The sequence below is a fragment of the Gaeumannomyces tritici genome (assembly GCF_000145635.1).
Source record: "Gaeumannomyces tritici R3-111a-1 unplaced genomic scaffold supercont2.4, whole genome shotgun sequence".
In the NCBI taxonomy this organism is placed as follows: domain Eukaryota; kingdom Fungi; phylum Ascomycota; class Sordariomycetes; order Magnaporthales; family Magnaporthaceae; genus Gaeumannomyces; species Gaeumannomyces tritici.
The window spans coordinates 1,899,281-1,913,601 of record NW_008804548.1 but is presented as its reverse complement, the minus strand read 5'-3'; the positions used below and the strand labels follow the sequence as shown (position 1 = coordinate 1,913,601).

General features: G+C 59.8%; 5 protein-coding genes across 6 annotated transcripts; 4 read left to right on the top strand and 1 right to left on the bottom strand.

Annotated features, from left to right (window-relative positions):
• Positions 1–316: 316 nt before the first annotated feature.
• On the top strand, positions 317–1,860 carry GGTG_08079 (hypothetical protein; the record flags this gene model as incomplete). Its single annotated transcript, XM_009225916.1, has 5 exons — positions 317–366; positions 442–664; positions 704–762; positions 829–961; positions 1,006–1,860. The coding sequence occupies 5 exons, from the start codon at positions 317–319 to the stop codon at positions 1,858–1,860; spliced, it is 1,320 nt and encodes a 439-aa protein (XP_009224180.1).
• Positions 1,861–2,727: 867 nt separating this feature from the next.
• Positions 2,728–4,325, top strand: GGTG_08078 (glycosyl transferase). Its single transcript, XM_009225915.1, has 2 exons — positions 2,728–3,072; positions 3,158–4,325. The coding sequence occupies exons 1-2, from the start codon at positions 3,036–3,038 to the stop codon at positions 4,081–4,083; spliced, it is 963 nt and encodes a 320-aa protein (XP_009224179.1). The 5' UTR covers positions 2,728–3,035; the 3' UTR covers positions 4,084–4,325.
• Positions 4,251–6,223, top strand: GGTG_08077 (hypothetical protein). Its single transcript, XM_009225914.1, has 2 exons — positions 4,251–4,619; positions 4,801–6,223. The coding sequence occupies exons 1-2, from the start codon at positions 4,465–4,467 to the stop codon at positions 5,642–5,644; spliced, it is 999 nt and encodes a 332-aa protein (XP_009224178.1). The 5' UTR covers positions 4,251–4,464; the 3' UTR covers positions 5,645–6,223.
• A 1,534-nt stretch (positions 6,224–7,757) lies between these two features.
• GGTG_08076 lies at positions 7,758–11,241 on the top strand. 2 transcript variants are annotated; one of them, XM_009225912.1, is made up of 5 exons: positions 7,758–8,184; positions 8,426–8,430; positions 8,598–8,779; positions 8,880–9,665; positions 9,740–11,241. In XM_009225912.1, the coding sequence occupies exons 1-5, from the start codon at positions 8,179–8,181 to the stop codon at positions 10,261–10,263; spliced, it is 1,503 nt and encodes a 500-aa protein (XP_009224176.1). In that variant the 5' UTR covers positions 7,758–8,178; the 3' UTR covers positions 10,264–11,241. The 2 variants fall into 2 exon arrangements, with proteins under 2 accessions (XP_009224176.1, XP_009224177.1); XM_009225913.1 differs by having other exon boundaries at positions 8,426–8,779.
• Positions 11,242–11,763: 522 nt separating this feature from the next.
• On the bottom strand, positions 11,764–12,861 carry GGTG_08075 (hypothetical protein; the record flags this gene model as incomplete). The annotated part of the gene is made up of 1 exon (XM_009225911.1): positions 11,764–12,861. The coding sequence occupies one exon, from the start codon at positions 12,859–12,861 to the stop codon at positions 11,764–11,766; it is 1,098 nt and encodes a 365-aa protein (XP_009224175.1).
• Positions 12,862–14,321: the final 1,460 nt, after the last annotated feature.

Here is a 14,321-nt window from a genome sequence, read left to right as displayed (position 1 = left end):
AGGCTACCGCATTCGGCCGCCTCGGCCTCGACTCGACTGCGGACTCGTAGACAGAAGAAGAGAGTTTGGCGGCATTGTGGGGGACGGCAGTGATGGCCTTTATCAATAGCGGTCCTGGGAGGAGACAAGATGCTGAGAGGGATATAAATAGGGGCGACAGTCGTCCCAGGATTCAGTTGTTAGGTCCATCTCCATCATCATCAAGATCAACTCATCTACCTCACTATCTACCTACCTAGCCATACCTACATCATCCGGATCACCAGCATCTTCCACCCTCTCAACCACCAACTCACCTAAGCCCAACAACACCAACATGGCCATCCCTGAGACTCGAGACTTTGACTTCATTGTCGTTGGTGGTATGTAGACACTGACATCCCGGAAAAGCATGCACGCATCACCCAGGTCAGAAGCTAACCGTGTCCCCACCCAACCAAGTGGCACCGCCGGCTGCGTCGTCGCAGGCCGCCTGGCCGAGAACCTCAGCGTCTCGGTCCTGGTCATCGAGGCTGGCATGGACAACCCCGGCGCCGTGGACGCCATCACGACGCCGGCGCGCGCCTTCGAGCTGCGGGGCAGCAAGTACGACTGGAGCTACAAGACGGGCATGATCGACCGGCCCGAGTACACGCGCATCGAGAAGCCCAACACGCGCGGAAAGGTTCTTGATGGCTCCTCGTGGCTCAACTACTATACCTAGATCCCCGGCAGCGCCGCCACGTACGACGACTGGGTCCCGTACGGCGGCGCCGAGTGGGGGTGAGACGCCTTCAAGCAGTACCTGTACAAGCCTGCAACCTACCACGACGACAAGGGGCTCTACAGCGAGAAGCTGCGGTACATGGGCGCCGGCGGGCCCCTGTCCATATCGCACTCGGACCTGATACCCGAGGCCAAGCCGTTCCGCGACGCGCTCGAGAGGGCCTGGGTCAGCAAGGGCGAGCCCCTGACCGACGACGTGCACGGCGGCACCATGCGCGGGCTGTGGTGGTGCACCAACAGCATATACAATGGGAAGCGCTCGTCGTCGAGCTAGCTGTTCCTCGAGGGCAAGCAGAACGTGACGGTGCTGGGCCACACGCACGCCAAGTGGCGCGCATCGAGGGCGGCAAGGCCGTGGGCGTCGAGGCCATCGGGCCGGACGGCGAGGCAACACTATCGTTCCGCGCGGCACGCGAGATGATCGTGTCGCTAGGCGTGTACGAATCCCCCAAGCTGCTAATGCTCTCGAGCGTTGGGCCGCGGGCGGAGCTAGGCCGGTTCGGCATCGACGTGGCCGTCAAGTCAGCGCACGTGGGGCAGAACCTGCTCGACCACCCGATCTTGCCGCACGTCCTCAAGATCAGAGACGGCTGCGGCCTAGACCGGCACCTGCTGCGCGCGAGGCTCGAGAAAGACGCGGCCGTGTCGGCCTACCGCTGGAAGTACAAGGGCCCCTATACCAGCGGCCTGCTTGAGCTGGTCGGGCTCCCGCGCATCGACGAGCAGCTGGCCGCCTGCCCCGAGTACGCGGCGTACAAGGCGGCCAACGGCGGGGTGGACCCGTTCGGCCCGGGCGGGCAGCCGCACTTCGAGATCGACTTCGTGCCCATGTTCTCGGACGCGCTCCAGTGGCACATACCCTGCCCGCCGGCAGGCGACCACCTCACCGTCATCGTGGACCTGCTGCGGCCGCTGTCCAGGAGCGGGGCCGTGACGCTCAACTCGGCCGACCCGCTCGAGCAGGCCAAGATCGACATCAACTTCTTCTGGCACGACCTGGACCTCGTCGCCATGCGCGAGGGCGTGCGCTGGGTCGACGACGTACTCATGAACGGCGAGGGCATGCGGGATATGATCGAGGGGGACTACCCCTGACCCATGCCGCGCCACAGCGACGAGGCCATGGAGACCATGATCAAAGAGCGGTCCCAGACCGGATTCCGTAAGTGCACAGGCCTACCTATGGCATCCGAGCAGACACCGACTGACTTTGCTTGCCCTCTTTGCTTCTAGACCCATGCGGAACCAACAGGATGGTCAAAAGCATCGACGAGGGCGTGGTCGACGCCAACCTCAAGGTGTTTGGAGTCGATAGGCTTCGGGTGATCGACGCCTCCATCATTCCGGTCATTCCAGACTGCCGGATCCAGATGGCCGTCTATGCCATCGGCGAGAAGGTCGGTCTTCATCTCCCTTGCATCTTGCGCTGCATCCAACCACTTGCTGACAGGACCGTGCGACAGGGTGCCGATATGATCAAGGCGGCCCATCCAGACCTTTACAGCGCATAGAAACGCTGACAGAACCTGGGTTTTCTCGTGGAGGTTGGTTAGAGTATGCAGTGGAACGCGGTGGAACAGATGGTGAGAGTGAGATGTCGGAAGATGTAATTTGACAAGGCCGTGAGATAATTCATTGAGGATGGAACGAGAAAAGCTCTTGAGAGTCACGTGCAGTCACCCGCTGAGGTTTTTGGCATATTTCTAGCAACCAGGGGTCAAGAGCAGCTTTTACCCCCAACTTGATCGGCAAAGTTCACATAGAACGTGTAGATGCTCAGACTAGTAAGACACAAAAAAGACCCCCAGTCAGAAGCATAGCTGTGAGGACGAGGACCTTCAAATCGTAAGAGATGGATGGTAAGCACCCGACCACCACCAAGGGATAAGATCCCTCCGCATGTGGGTGGCCCTACTTGACTCGTTCCAGTCGCCCCGAGGGAGCCGAGCCAAGCCAACAAAGCGCCAAGCAAATGACGAGCTCAAAGCATAATCCCCACATTTTGCTGCTTGGGTATGATAGCGCCAGAGATCGATCGACCAATTCCATTGATTTGAAAATAGCGCTGAGGGGATCCCCCTAGACGCTGTTGCTTGATGGATTCTTCCCAGGTCATCCCCTCCCGGCCTGTATTCTCATCCTTTACCCCCCGCGCTATTTTCCCGACCTAGGAGTAGCAAGATAGCGGGAAAGGGCGAAAATCAGCAGTGGAGACAGAGGCACCAGCTTGACGTGGGGTGACTGATAACTCTTTGAAGAAACAACCCAACATGTCGGACGGCAAGAGGACAGGAGGCTCCGGCAAAGGTGTGAAGACATGGAGTTGCTATTTCGTCAACCCTAAGACCGGAGGGCTTGTACTAACTTCGGTTGCCATCCGGTGCCCTATTAGTGTGGACAACACTCATAACAAATCTGGACTACCTGCCGGGACTGCTGACGCTCGAGTACTCGCTGCGCAAGCACGGCTCGGCATACCCACTGGTGGTCCTGTACACGGACACATTCCCCGAGTCCGGCCGGGCGGCGCTGGCAGCGCGCGGCACCGCGATGCAGCGCATCGAATACCTGCTCCCAACGCGCAGCAGCCGCGACTACAGCGATGACCCGCGCTTCTATGACTGCTGGAGCAAGCTGGTGCCCTTCTCGCTCGAGCAGTACGACCGCGTGGTGCAGGTCGACTCGGACATGCTGGTGCTGCAGAACATGGACGAGCTCATGGACCTCGAGCTCGACGACCCGGCCGAGGCGGCCAAGGGGGACGCCGCCACGTCGAGGCGCGTCCTCGCGGCCAGCTATGCCTGCGCATGCAACCCGCTGCGCAAGGCGCACTACCCGGCCGACTGGGTGCCGGCCAACTGCGCCTTCACGTCGCAGCACGGCGACGCCGACGCGGCGCAGGAGGAGGGAGCGGACCCGGCCAAGGTGCCCATCGCGATGCTCAACGGTGGCCTGCAGGTGTTGCGGCCGAACGGGGCGCTGTTTGCGCAGATCGTCGAGTACATGGAGGAAAACGCGGCGTCCATGGACTTTGCCGACCAGAGCCTGCTGTCGGACCTGTTCCGCGGGCGCTGGGTGCCGCTCCCCTACACGTACAACGCGCTCAAGACGCTGCGCTGGGAGGGGGTGCACGACGCCATCTGGCGCGACGACAGGGTTAAGAACCTGCACTACATCCTCACGCCGAAGCCGTGGGAGGATCTGGACCAGAACGGGGACGCGAACCCGGGGGCCGAGGAGACGACGGGCTGGTGGGCGGCGATAAACAAGGAGCGGAAGGCGAAGGAGCTGGCAAATGGGGTGGACGACGGGCTGTGATTGGGTGTTTTGTCACATATTTGAGAGCACGGTGACGGGAAAAGACTCGTTTGAGGTTGCGTAGCCACACTTTCCAGACAGCTTCGGGAACGTCGGTGCCCGGTGTTTTGTCGCATGTGGCAGGCACTTCAGCTGAGGCAGTTGAAGGAGGGGCAGGCAACCAAGGCAACAACCTCAATAGGCAGCCGCAGGAGCCCCGCCGACCAGCATCCGACAGCTACCTCTAGGCCATGAAAGTCAGTCCAGCCAACGGCAAACGTAATCGCTGGTAATACCTGATCTCTTTTTATGTGACGTGAACGGCAAGCACTCCCCCTCCCACCATTCGCTGCCGACAGCCAGAGGCCAACAGGGCAAGAAAGCACCAGCTGAGGAGCAACCATGTCGGGCGTCCGGACTGCGAGCCACGCGGGGGACTGGTACACTGCCGAGCCGGATGGCCTGGAGCATGACCTCGATAGGTACCTCGACGCGGTGCCTGAGCAAATCAACGACAGCGACCTGCCCGTCAAGGGCGCCAGAGTGATTATTGCGCCGTAAGGAATCCCGTAAAGCCTCTTGTCCGTTTCCTGCGCTTCGGCCGCGTAGACCCCGCTCTTGTCCCCCCCCCAAGCACTGCTTTGACGTCATAGCCTGTTCCCTCCACCACATCTTGATAACTCGGCCGACCCCAAAGCTCACCACAGCCGACGCACCCCTCGGCAACTCACCTCACAGACATGCCGGCTACAGCTACTCGGGGCCCTGCGCCGCCTGGGCCTACAAGGCGCTCGACCTGGGCGCCGCCAAGCGCGTCTTCATCCTGGGGCCGTCGCACACCTACTACCTCTCGGGCGCGGCCCTGACAACGTACGCGGCGTACGCGACGCCGCTGGGCGACCTGCGCGTCGACGTCGACACGGTCGCCGCCCTGCGCGCCACCGGCCGCTTCTCGGACGTGCCGCGCCAGCGCGACGAGGACGAGCACAGCCTCGAGATGCACCTGCCCTACCTGGCCAAGCGCCTGGCCCAGACCTTCGGGCCCCAGGACACGCCCGCCGCCTGGCCGCCCGTGGTGCCCATCGTGGTCGGCGACAACGGGCGCGAGGCCGAGAGGGCTCTGGGCGAGCTGCTGGTGCCGTACCTGCGCGACCGCGACAGCGCCTTCATCGTCAGCTCCGACTTTTGCCACTGGGGCTCGCGCTTCAGCTACACGGCCTACACGCCCGACGGGACCGAGGCCGGCGTGCGCTCGCTCACGCGCCGCGACGCCGCCCCGGACCTCCCCGTGCCCATCCACGAGAGCATCTCGGCGCTCGACCACATGGCCATGGGCGCCATCGAGAGCGGGAGCCACGACGCCTTCTTCGACAACCTCAAGGCCACGGGCAACACCGTCTGCGGCCGCCACCCTATCGGCGTCGTCATGGCCGGGCTCGAGGCGCTTAGGAAGGAGAAGGCTGAATCCTCGGGGCTCAAGGGTGATGGCGTCTTCACTTTTGTCAAGTACGACCGGAGCAGCCTCGTCAACGGCCTCAGGGATTCTAGCGTCAGCTACGGTTCCGCCTATGCCATCATTTGAGGTGGACAGTATCCATGTTGAGACTTTATTGGTTATCATTTGCGTTTGCTAATTTGAGATGGGTTGGCGTTTGGCAGGGGTAGAGTGGACGGGCAGCTGAATCAATGAACTCCGGGGGCCATTTCTCCCGGGAGCCTGTCCGAGCACGCGGCTGATATATCCGGATCATCGCATGACAAAGAGCAACCCTTAAATAGCGGCTTTGCTGCGAGCCGTATGGGTGGCACGACAAGCACTAAAAGCATCTGGGTCCTAATGCAAGATCGCCATTACTAGGCTAATATTTCGCTCCCATGTCTGTCGCCTTTTTGCCAGAGCAGGCGACGCGGGGCTCGCTTGGGAGCGGGAGCAGTGCCGCGTCCACCGACCCAACCCACCTGTTTGATGTTCGGACCGGAGGCTTCAGGTCGTTGGAGCTGATCTGGAGGCCCTAGGAGCTCGCGTGTCTGGTAGAAAGAACCAAGACTCTCCTGCAGGGAGGTCCCACCGCTTTAATCTGTACAAAAGAATGGATGGCATCGCAATTTGAGAGCACTCATCCAGGATAGAACCCCGTGCCTTTGCAGATCGACCATGGAGGTGGCTCCCTCGACGAGTGCATTCCCATGGAGTTGCTGGAAACGAAGAAGAATTCCATAAAAAGGAGCTCCGAGCGGCCGGGGTAGGGATATCCCTTGTCCGCGAGGATCCTGATTTGGCAAAGTGCGGCATAAAAAAGGGATGCGTTTTAACGGCATGGAATGCGGGGATCAAGGGCCAGGGATCCGCCGAGAGCGTGTTTGGGACCAAGCAACAGGAGCAGCCCTCGTTTTCTGGTTTGCCAAAGCCGCCCAACAGATGCTCTCGCGCAGAGCCGCCTCGGCACGCGTGGGCGAGAAGGTTGTCCCAGCCGCATTGGAAGTGTGTGTGGATTCGCGTTTGGATGGGTCCAGCTGGATTCCATTCGCTGACTATCGTGTGTGCTGCGCCAGAGTGAATGACGGTGCCGCGCAGCATAAGGTGGCTGAGGTCTCGATTGAGTGAGAGGCCAAGACAGCGAAAAATAGATTCCAGCACCGCAAGGGATATGCAGCGTCCCGCAGCCTCGGCTGAATCGACGGAAGCCGAGTCTGGGGAGACCAAGTCACGCGAAGGTTTGGAGGGCCGTGGATAGACGACGATTGGATGATCCGATCGTCACATTGAGGTGCATTAGCTAGGCCGGCGTGTTGATGCCATGACTTCCGCAGCCTCGCATTCATTCACTGCCCTCGCTGCCCGGCCGTTCCGCACGGAGGGTTACCAGCAGGGCATGGCTCTCGCCAGGGGTTGATTGATCTGATGTTAATCGCTGCCGCTGTCAGACCGATGAGTTGCGCCACCGTCTCGAATAGTCGAGCCCAGTAATCGGGCATCCATCCCAGCACGCACCAGACGGAAATACCTAACACCCCTCCCTTCCGTGCCCTGACCACGAATGCGGTTCAGCTGGTGCCTTTCGAAATTCCTCCGTTGTCGTTCAGCGATTGAGCCTGTTGATCCAGATGATGAAGCCCGCGCCTGTGGAAAGAGGAAGGCGACTCGAGATGGTTGGTTCGCCCCACACCTGGGCGGCTCTGGCTCGTCTCGAATTGCGAATTGGACTCGGATTTGGTTGGCCTTCGCGAAGCTCTTGCATGCGGGTTCGTGGCCAAGGGGGGGACCCTCCCAGGGATGCAACATTACATTGACCGCCAATAGGACGCAGGGTCGTGAGACAGCGACACTCTTTTGAGCATCTCGTGAGCCAAGACGGAGACGCCCCAGTGGGCAATTTCGCGAGGCTGCCAGAACCACGGACAGCTGGGGCTCGTTGGCTGGTTGGCTGCTCCAGCGAGGGTGAACACGACCAGCAGGAAGCGTCAAATTCGAGAGAAATGAGGCCCACGCTAGAGGCGACGCTGGCGAGGGCGAGGGAGGACTCTATCTGGGGGAACTTGGCCCGCAGTCGTGCCTGGAGCGGGCATAGGGTGGACTGCTGCAGGTAGGGGCGCGCCATGATCGACAGCCAGGCATGAATTGACCCCCTGAAGAGGCGACGGGCAGCGGCGCCAGGGCCACCCAGCCCAGACTCAGCCAAAGCCACCAAGGAGCAAAGCCACCCGGTCCGCATTGGCGTGTGGACGGCGCGTGAACCTTCTCATCCCTGGGTCGGCACCTTTTTTTACTCTTTGACCACCCACAACGCTCGTCAGCCCATTTCTCAGTATTCTTCTTTCTCTCTTTTGGACTCCTTCTTGAATATTGCTTTGTTAATCATTTTCTCCCTTCCCCATTCACACGCAAAACAACGCACTGCCAACAGTTCAATCCACACCAAGGACTCGGCATCGAAATCCAGACACCAACATTAACAACAGACCTTCTAGCCAAGTCAGCTTGCGCCTCCCCCTTTGACACCCTAGCCGACGAAGCCCAGGCAACCCCGAATCCCACAAGGCGAGGAACGTTCGCAGACAGGAGAGGAGACGAGCGTCCTGCGCAGACAGCAGTCTCGCGGTTGACTCCTTGCCACCATGAGTGTTAGTGTTTCACCTCTGCCCATACATGCGTTTCAACGATGGGACCACGGTGGGTCATTGAGAACAGTATAGCTCAGTGATCTCGCCGATTTTGGGCCCGTCTTGAAGTTTTTGACCGTCTTCGCTGTCGTTTCTGGCATTCGTCCACTCAACCCACGCCCTTCTTCGTGTCGCTCTGGAGCGACTTGCTTACTGTTACGACTTTTAACGAACGCTTGCTAATACTAACACGATGAGCCAGTACGGGTCAGTTTAACCCTTTCTCGCGAAACACGCATACACACCCACACCCCTTTGACCCTCAAACTCTCGATTCCGACACGAACGCCAGAGCCCGCGCGCTCCTCCGTGACCGAACCGTCGATCACCGAACGGGACGAACACCGATCGCTGACAGTGTTGTAAATGGACAGATACGGAGGCGATAACAGCAACCCATACGACCAGCGGGACAGCCCCGCTGGCGCCGGTGGCTACAACCAGGGAGCACGACCACCGCCAGCACAGTTTGGTCAGGGCCCCCGCCCAGGAGGTGGTAACAGATTCAACAACGGCGGCGGCGGCAGCCCGGCTATGGGACATGACGATTACGGATGTAGGTTCCCAATCGCACTGGATGGATGAATGCAGGCTGTCCATGATTTGGTGAGGACAAATGGGACATGGGCATGCGCTAACGGCTCTAGCGGCACCAGCGAGCAACGTTGAGATGGCATCACTCGCCCAGAACGCGGGCTCCTTCGCCCAGCAGAACAGCGACCCCAACTTCGTTCTGAACGAGTGCAGGAGCATAGACGAGGGCGTGGGCGGGATCGAGCAGAACCTCAACCAGCTGCGCATGCTGCAGGACCGGTCGCTCAACGAGGCGGACGCGACGGGCTCACAGACGCAGCGGCAGCTGGACCAGTTGTCGTCCGAGACCATGGCCATGTACCGCACACTCACGGACCGGGTGCGCAAGGTCAAGTCGCGGCCCGAGGCCACGAGCGCGCGCAACGCGGCCCAGGTCAACCGCGTCGACCGCCGGCTCAAGCAGGCCATCAACGGCTACCAGCAGATCGAGTCCGGGTTCCGCCAAAAGTCGCGCGACCAGCTCGAGCGCCAGTACCGGTACGTCAGGCCCGACGCCGACGAGCGCGAGGTGCGCGACGCCGTCGAGGACGCGGCCAACGGCGGCGGCCAGATCTTCCAGCAGGCCCTCATGCAGAGCGACCGGAGGGGCCAGGCCCGCGCCGTGCTTAGCAACGTCCAGGACCGCCACGAGCAGCTCAAGAAGATCGAGCAGCAGATGATCGAGCTCGCCCAGCTGTTCCAGGACATGGACACCCTAATCGTCCAGCAGGAGGTCCAGGTCGCCCAGATCGAGCAGAAGGGCGAGGAGGTAGTCGAGAACCTCGACAAGGGTAACGAGGAGATCCACGTCGCCGTCGAGACGGCCAAGAAGACGCGCAAGAAGAAGTGGATCTGCCTCGGCATTGTTGGTAAGTTGACCTCCATCGAATCCTTTGCCGAGATTGCTCTTGCCTCGTTACTTACCCGCTCTTCTGTTCAATAGTTGCCATCGTCGTCATCATCGCCATCGGTGTCGGTGCCTGGATCGCCATCAACAAGCCCTTCGCCCAGCCCGCCGCCGCCTCCCCGGCCGCACCAGCAACAACCACCGCCGCCGTCGCACCCGCCAAGCGCTCCGTCGTCAAGTTCAACGGCGAGCGGCCCGTGTCCGCCGTGTACGCGCAGTCCAAGATCGTCTCGGGCAGCGCCGGCGCCAACGTCGTGCCGCTGTCCCACTTTGCCGGCCGCGCCCGCGAAATCGTCCGCCGCTACGTCCTCGCCGCCGAAGAGAAGCCCGCGGTCGAGCCCGAGCAGAGCAGCAAGTTCGGCGCCAACGCCATCAACCTCGGCGGCGTCGGCGGTGGCGGCCGCTTCAACCTCGAGAGCCTGGCCGCCGGCGTGCCGACCAAGACCAAGACCAAGCGCCTGGCCCTGCCTCTCGGCCGGTCTTTTGACGTTGAGACGCGCTCGCTTGTCCCTGGGCGGAGCACGCCGCGCATGATCGAGTCTCAACGCGGAAATATCTGAGTTTTTTTTTTTTCCTGCTTGAAATCCCCTTGTTAGCATTTTTGTTGTTGTTCGTTGTAGTTGTACGACAGAAAGCCTTTTTTTATGTCCTTTTTGCTTTGTTCTTTGCCGGTTCGGGGACGGGAAGCTAGCTTGAGATCAAAGATGGGCGGCGTGTTAGAAACCCCCTGGCTCGTTCGCTCATTCTTGGAGATATCACAATATCAAGCAAACCTTCTCGGCCAGTTCTCTTTTGTCGCCTATACACATCACACCCATCATCCCACCCGCGCGCATACCCCCCCAACAAGACGGGGGCCTTGTTTTGCCTTTGTCATTTCCTGCGGCCATTTTCAATTGCATTTCTGTTCTTTTTTTCTTTTTGTCTTTGCCTCTCTGTCTCTAGGACCAGAAGAAAAGAGGAGCACGGTGATGCGGTGGTGGAATTTGCAAACATGGGGCTTGCCGCCTTGTCTTGTTGGACAGAGGGAGGGAGAGGATTGACAAAAGAGACTCAACATGCAACCCCCTGGTGAACAAGGGCGGCAAAAAAACATATCGCGGCTTCATTAGACTTTGTTTGGTTCTTTCTGTTTCTTGTTGCTGTTTTGCATTTTCACATTCTGAATATTTTTTGGGAGTCCCTTGGAGGCATTACCGGCGTTTAATTGAACCTTCCATTCTTGAGCAGATTTGAATGTCACTCTTTTGCTGTCGTGTGGAACAGATGCCTCCGTCTGCACTTCTATCGATTCCGTCGGAGCCAAAGGCCGTGGCAAGCCAGCAAAGATTTCAAACGACTACCGTTATGGGAAACAAACACTTCACAACGTATTTTCCAAAGCACACTGTAATGCAGACCTTGGGGCCAGCTGATTCTACCACATGGCTCAAGTTGGCTGAGGGCAACTTAAAGCAAGCTATATAATCAATGAGTTTCACCATAACACCAGACACCTAAAGCCGAAAAAATAGGGACAGACTAGAACACGATCCAAGATAAATAGAAAAAGATTGTTACAGACTAAAAGCGAAAAAGTGTTGCTCTCAGCGGTTGGAGAGGGGATTGTCATGGCTCGTTCAAAACATCATGCAAGAAAACAGAACGCGAGAAGTGAAAGAGGAGAGGAGAGGCGAAAAGAAAGAATGGAAATGAGAAAACAGCCATACGGCTTCGGGCTGTATGCGTTGTGCCGGTCATCTGTTTGGGCCCGGGCAAGGAGTTTATCTTCACTGAGAGCTTGGTCTGCAGGCGGCTGTGTGGTGTTTGATATGAATATTAGTGGTTAGGTGCCAGGGGTTGTCAGGTCGGATTTGTTCGATGTCTGAGCGGTTCTTTCGTTTCACCGTCATGATAAACACCAGGAATCGCAACGTAAAACTGGCACGTCTGGACGGCGGACTAGGCGGGTGTGGTCGGTCCTGTTAGGGGTTCGTCGTCGAAGCTCGGCGTTGCGACCGTCCACGGGCAAGCAAACCACCTTGTTCTATATCGCCGCTGCCAGAGTCTCGATGAGGGGCTCACGAGCCTCGCCTCTGATCCAACGCCTCCCCAGCACCCTCCCCCGCCGCGGCGTTCGTCGTGTCGGGGTTGGCTCTGTCGGCCTCCCGCTGCGCCTTGGCACCGGCCTCAAACGCCTCAACTACACGTCTCATGACATCCATGCGGCGGTCAAAGTCCTCGGCGAGCGCGACAAACTCCTCCGACCCGCCCGTGATGGGGGCGCCGCCCCCGCGCGACCTGCCGCTGCCGCTGCTAGCGCCAGAGTAGGCGAGGCCGCCGCCGCTTGCCGAGGGCGAGGTTCTCTTGAGCGCGGTCGCGGGGAATCTCGGTGGGCCCTCGGCGCTGACGCCCTCGATGCGGAGCACAAGGTGACCGTCGGTCGCATCGTCCTCCCCGGCTCCGTCGTTCCCGGGCCCGCTGTCGTCCATGTTACGCGACAGGCTGGCGCTCGTGACTGCAAAGTCGGCGCTTAGCGAATTGGCGGCGGCGATGGAGAAGCCGGGCGCCGCGCCGTTGGCGCTCGGGACTAGGTCGAGGAGGATGGCGCGGTCTGGGGGCCTGCCGGTTCGCGGGTCGACGGGCAAGGGGAGCGCAAACGAAGCCGAGTCGAGGGGCGGATGGTGGGCTGCGGCCTCGGTCAGGGCCTCGGTCAGAACGTCGGGGTTGTCGTCGGCGAAGATGTAGTGCACGCGCGGGTGGTGCGTTGTACGGGTGGTGCCATCGTCCACCAGGGCGAAGACGGGTGTGAAGCGCGGCGGGATTGGCGGCCGTGTTGCGGCCTCGGCGAGGTGGTGGCTTAGCTGATCGGGCCTGACCTCATGCTGGGGCTCGAGCGACTGGCGCTGTTGCTGGGGCGGTTGACGCTGGTGTTGGCTGCTGATGGAGGCCTGGCCCGACGATGGCCGATTTGCGATGCCTAGAGACTGGGGCTGGGTTGCCGAGTTGGAGGAAAGGCGGCGCCTCTCGGGCCAGTGGGATATGCCAGGCCCTCCAGGCCCTCCGGTCTGTGGGAGAGCGGGCGACTGGGCTGGCGAGACGCTCTTGTAGATGGACGCGGCAGGGCTCTGGCCCGACGACACGGCCTCGGACGACACGCGACGAGTGGGATCGGTCATGTTGGACGAGAGGGTCGGGCGGGGCTGTTGCGGGCGGTCGGAACAGGCGACGAGACTGTGGGGACGGCGGCGGCAAGGACAGAAAGACGGCAAGGCTTGGGATGCTGTGGCATATTGAGAGGGGAGTCTGCTTTGTTTTGCTCGTGTGGTTTTGTTTGGCTCCGGAGCAACCTTATTATATTTTACAGTACCTTGTGTTCCCTGAGGTCCGACAGGACCGGTGAGGGCCAGTGCCCAGACGTCAGACGCACCAGCGAGATGCACGCGATGCAGCAGCAGGAACCGGCCGGCGGTGGGGATCGTCGCGTCCAAGACAGGGCAGACGCGGAGGCAGGAAGGACCGTGATTTGGCGATGGGCGGCGGTGGGATTTTGTTGAGTAGTGAGGCTGCCACACCACGGCCACAGCTTTGGTCTGGCGGTGGTGGTGCCTGGAGTCTAAATTACGTAGCACCCGACCGGGGATTGGAGATCCCAGTCAGGTCTCGCGCGTCAGAGCTGTCAAGCGGGTGACAGAGTGCAGGTACTTTTGGGGGGTTCTTGGATGGTTTCTGAGGCGAAAATACCTGCAACAAGAGCCGTAAAACACTGCAAGCTGATGATTTCCCATCTCTATCCTACAATCTCGTTCGACTCCATTCAATACCTATCCTTTCATTGTGCTTTTGTTGAAAGAAACCGAGCCTCAGTCTGGTGACAAGTACAAGTACCGCTCGCTGCCACGTGACGGCGAGTCATACCTGAGCGCCCAATTAAGGATTTCGGAGCTTCCATGGCTGTTCTGAGCGCCGCCGACGGACTGAGACGAGATGAGATGCTGGCTGCGGAGCTCTCGTTCATGAGAAATAAATACAGCAGCTTTTGTTGGTAGCTTTTCACTCGGAACAGTCCATCCATATTCCAAACCGCTCGAGAACGATCTCATCCTCAACCGTGAGGCACCCATGCTTGTCTTTACGACTACGGCCCTGCCTCTAGCTGCTGTTGGTTTCTTGGCGACGATGCAGCGGGTTGTCCTGGCTGTTCGTTCCACTCAAATTCTATTTGTGGCATTAGTCAGTGAGTTCGCTATGTTTTTAATCGCTTGAGCTTCATCCAGCCTTCGCAGCGAGCATGATAGGCAGCGAGCTCAGCAAAAAGGCTCAACTTACTCTGGCGACACATGGGACATTGCCCCTTGGCGGATTCCTGCTTTATCCACTCGAGGATGCAGTGCTAAAACAGGTAGAGGAGGGTTAAAGTTAGCTTTCCGGGTTTGTGTTTTCTTGCTGCGGAACGGCGGGTGCCGCGCCAGGTGGTCTTCGCGAGTTGAGCGTTCTCGGGCTGGCCAACACATATGGGACTAGGGCTGTACCATGTGAAAGTTGTGGCCGCATTTTCCAGACACTGGTACCATGGATTAGCGAGCGAGTGACGCGACGAGCCCGGGGCGCCGAGGGGCAGCACCCTGCGGACCGAGAG

Coding starts and splice junctions, on each gene's coding strand:
- GGTG_08078 (XM_009225915.1), top strand. CDS start 3,036: ATGTCGGACGGCAAGAGGACAGGAGGCTCCGGCAAAG. Junction 3,073..3,157: donor GACAGGAGGCTCCGGCAAAG/GTGTGAAGACAT, acceptor GTGCCCTATTAG/TGTGGACAACACTCATAACA.
- GGTG_08077 (XM_009225914.1), top strand. CDS start 4,465: ATGTCGGGCGTCCGGACTGCGAGCCACGCGGGGGACTGGTACACTGCC. Junction 4,620..4,800: donor GCCAGAGTGATTATTGCGCC/GTAAGGAATCCC, acceptor CTCACCTCACAG/ACATGCCGGCTACAGCTACT.
- GGTG_08076 (XM_009225912.1), top strand. Junction 8,780..8,879: donor GGGACATGACGATTACGGAT/GTAGGTTCCCAA, acceptor TAGCGGCACCAG/CGAGCAACGTTGAGATGGCA. Junction 9,666..9,739: donor GATCTGCCTCGGCATTGTTG/GTAAGTTGACCT, acceptor TCTGTTCAATAG/TTGCCATCGTCGTCATCATC.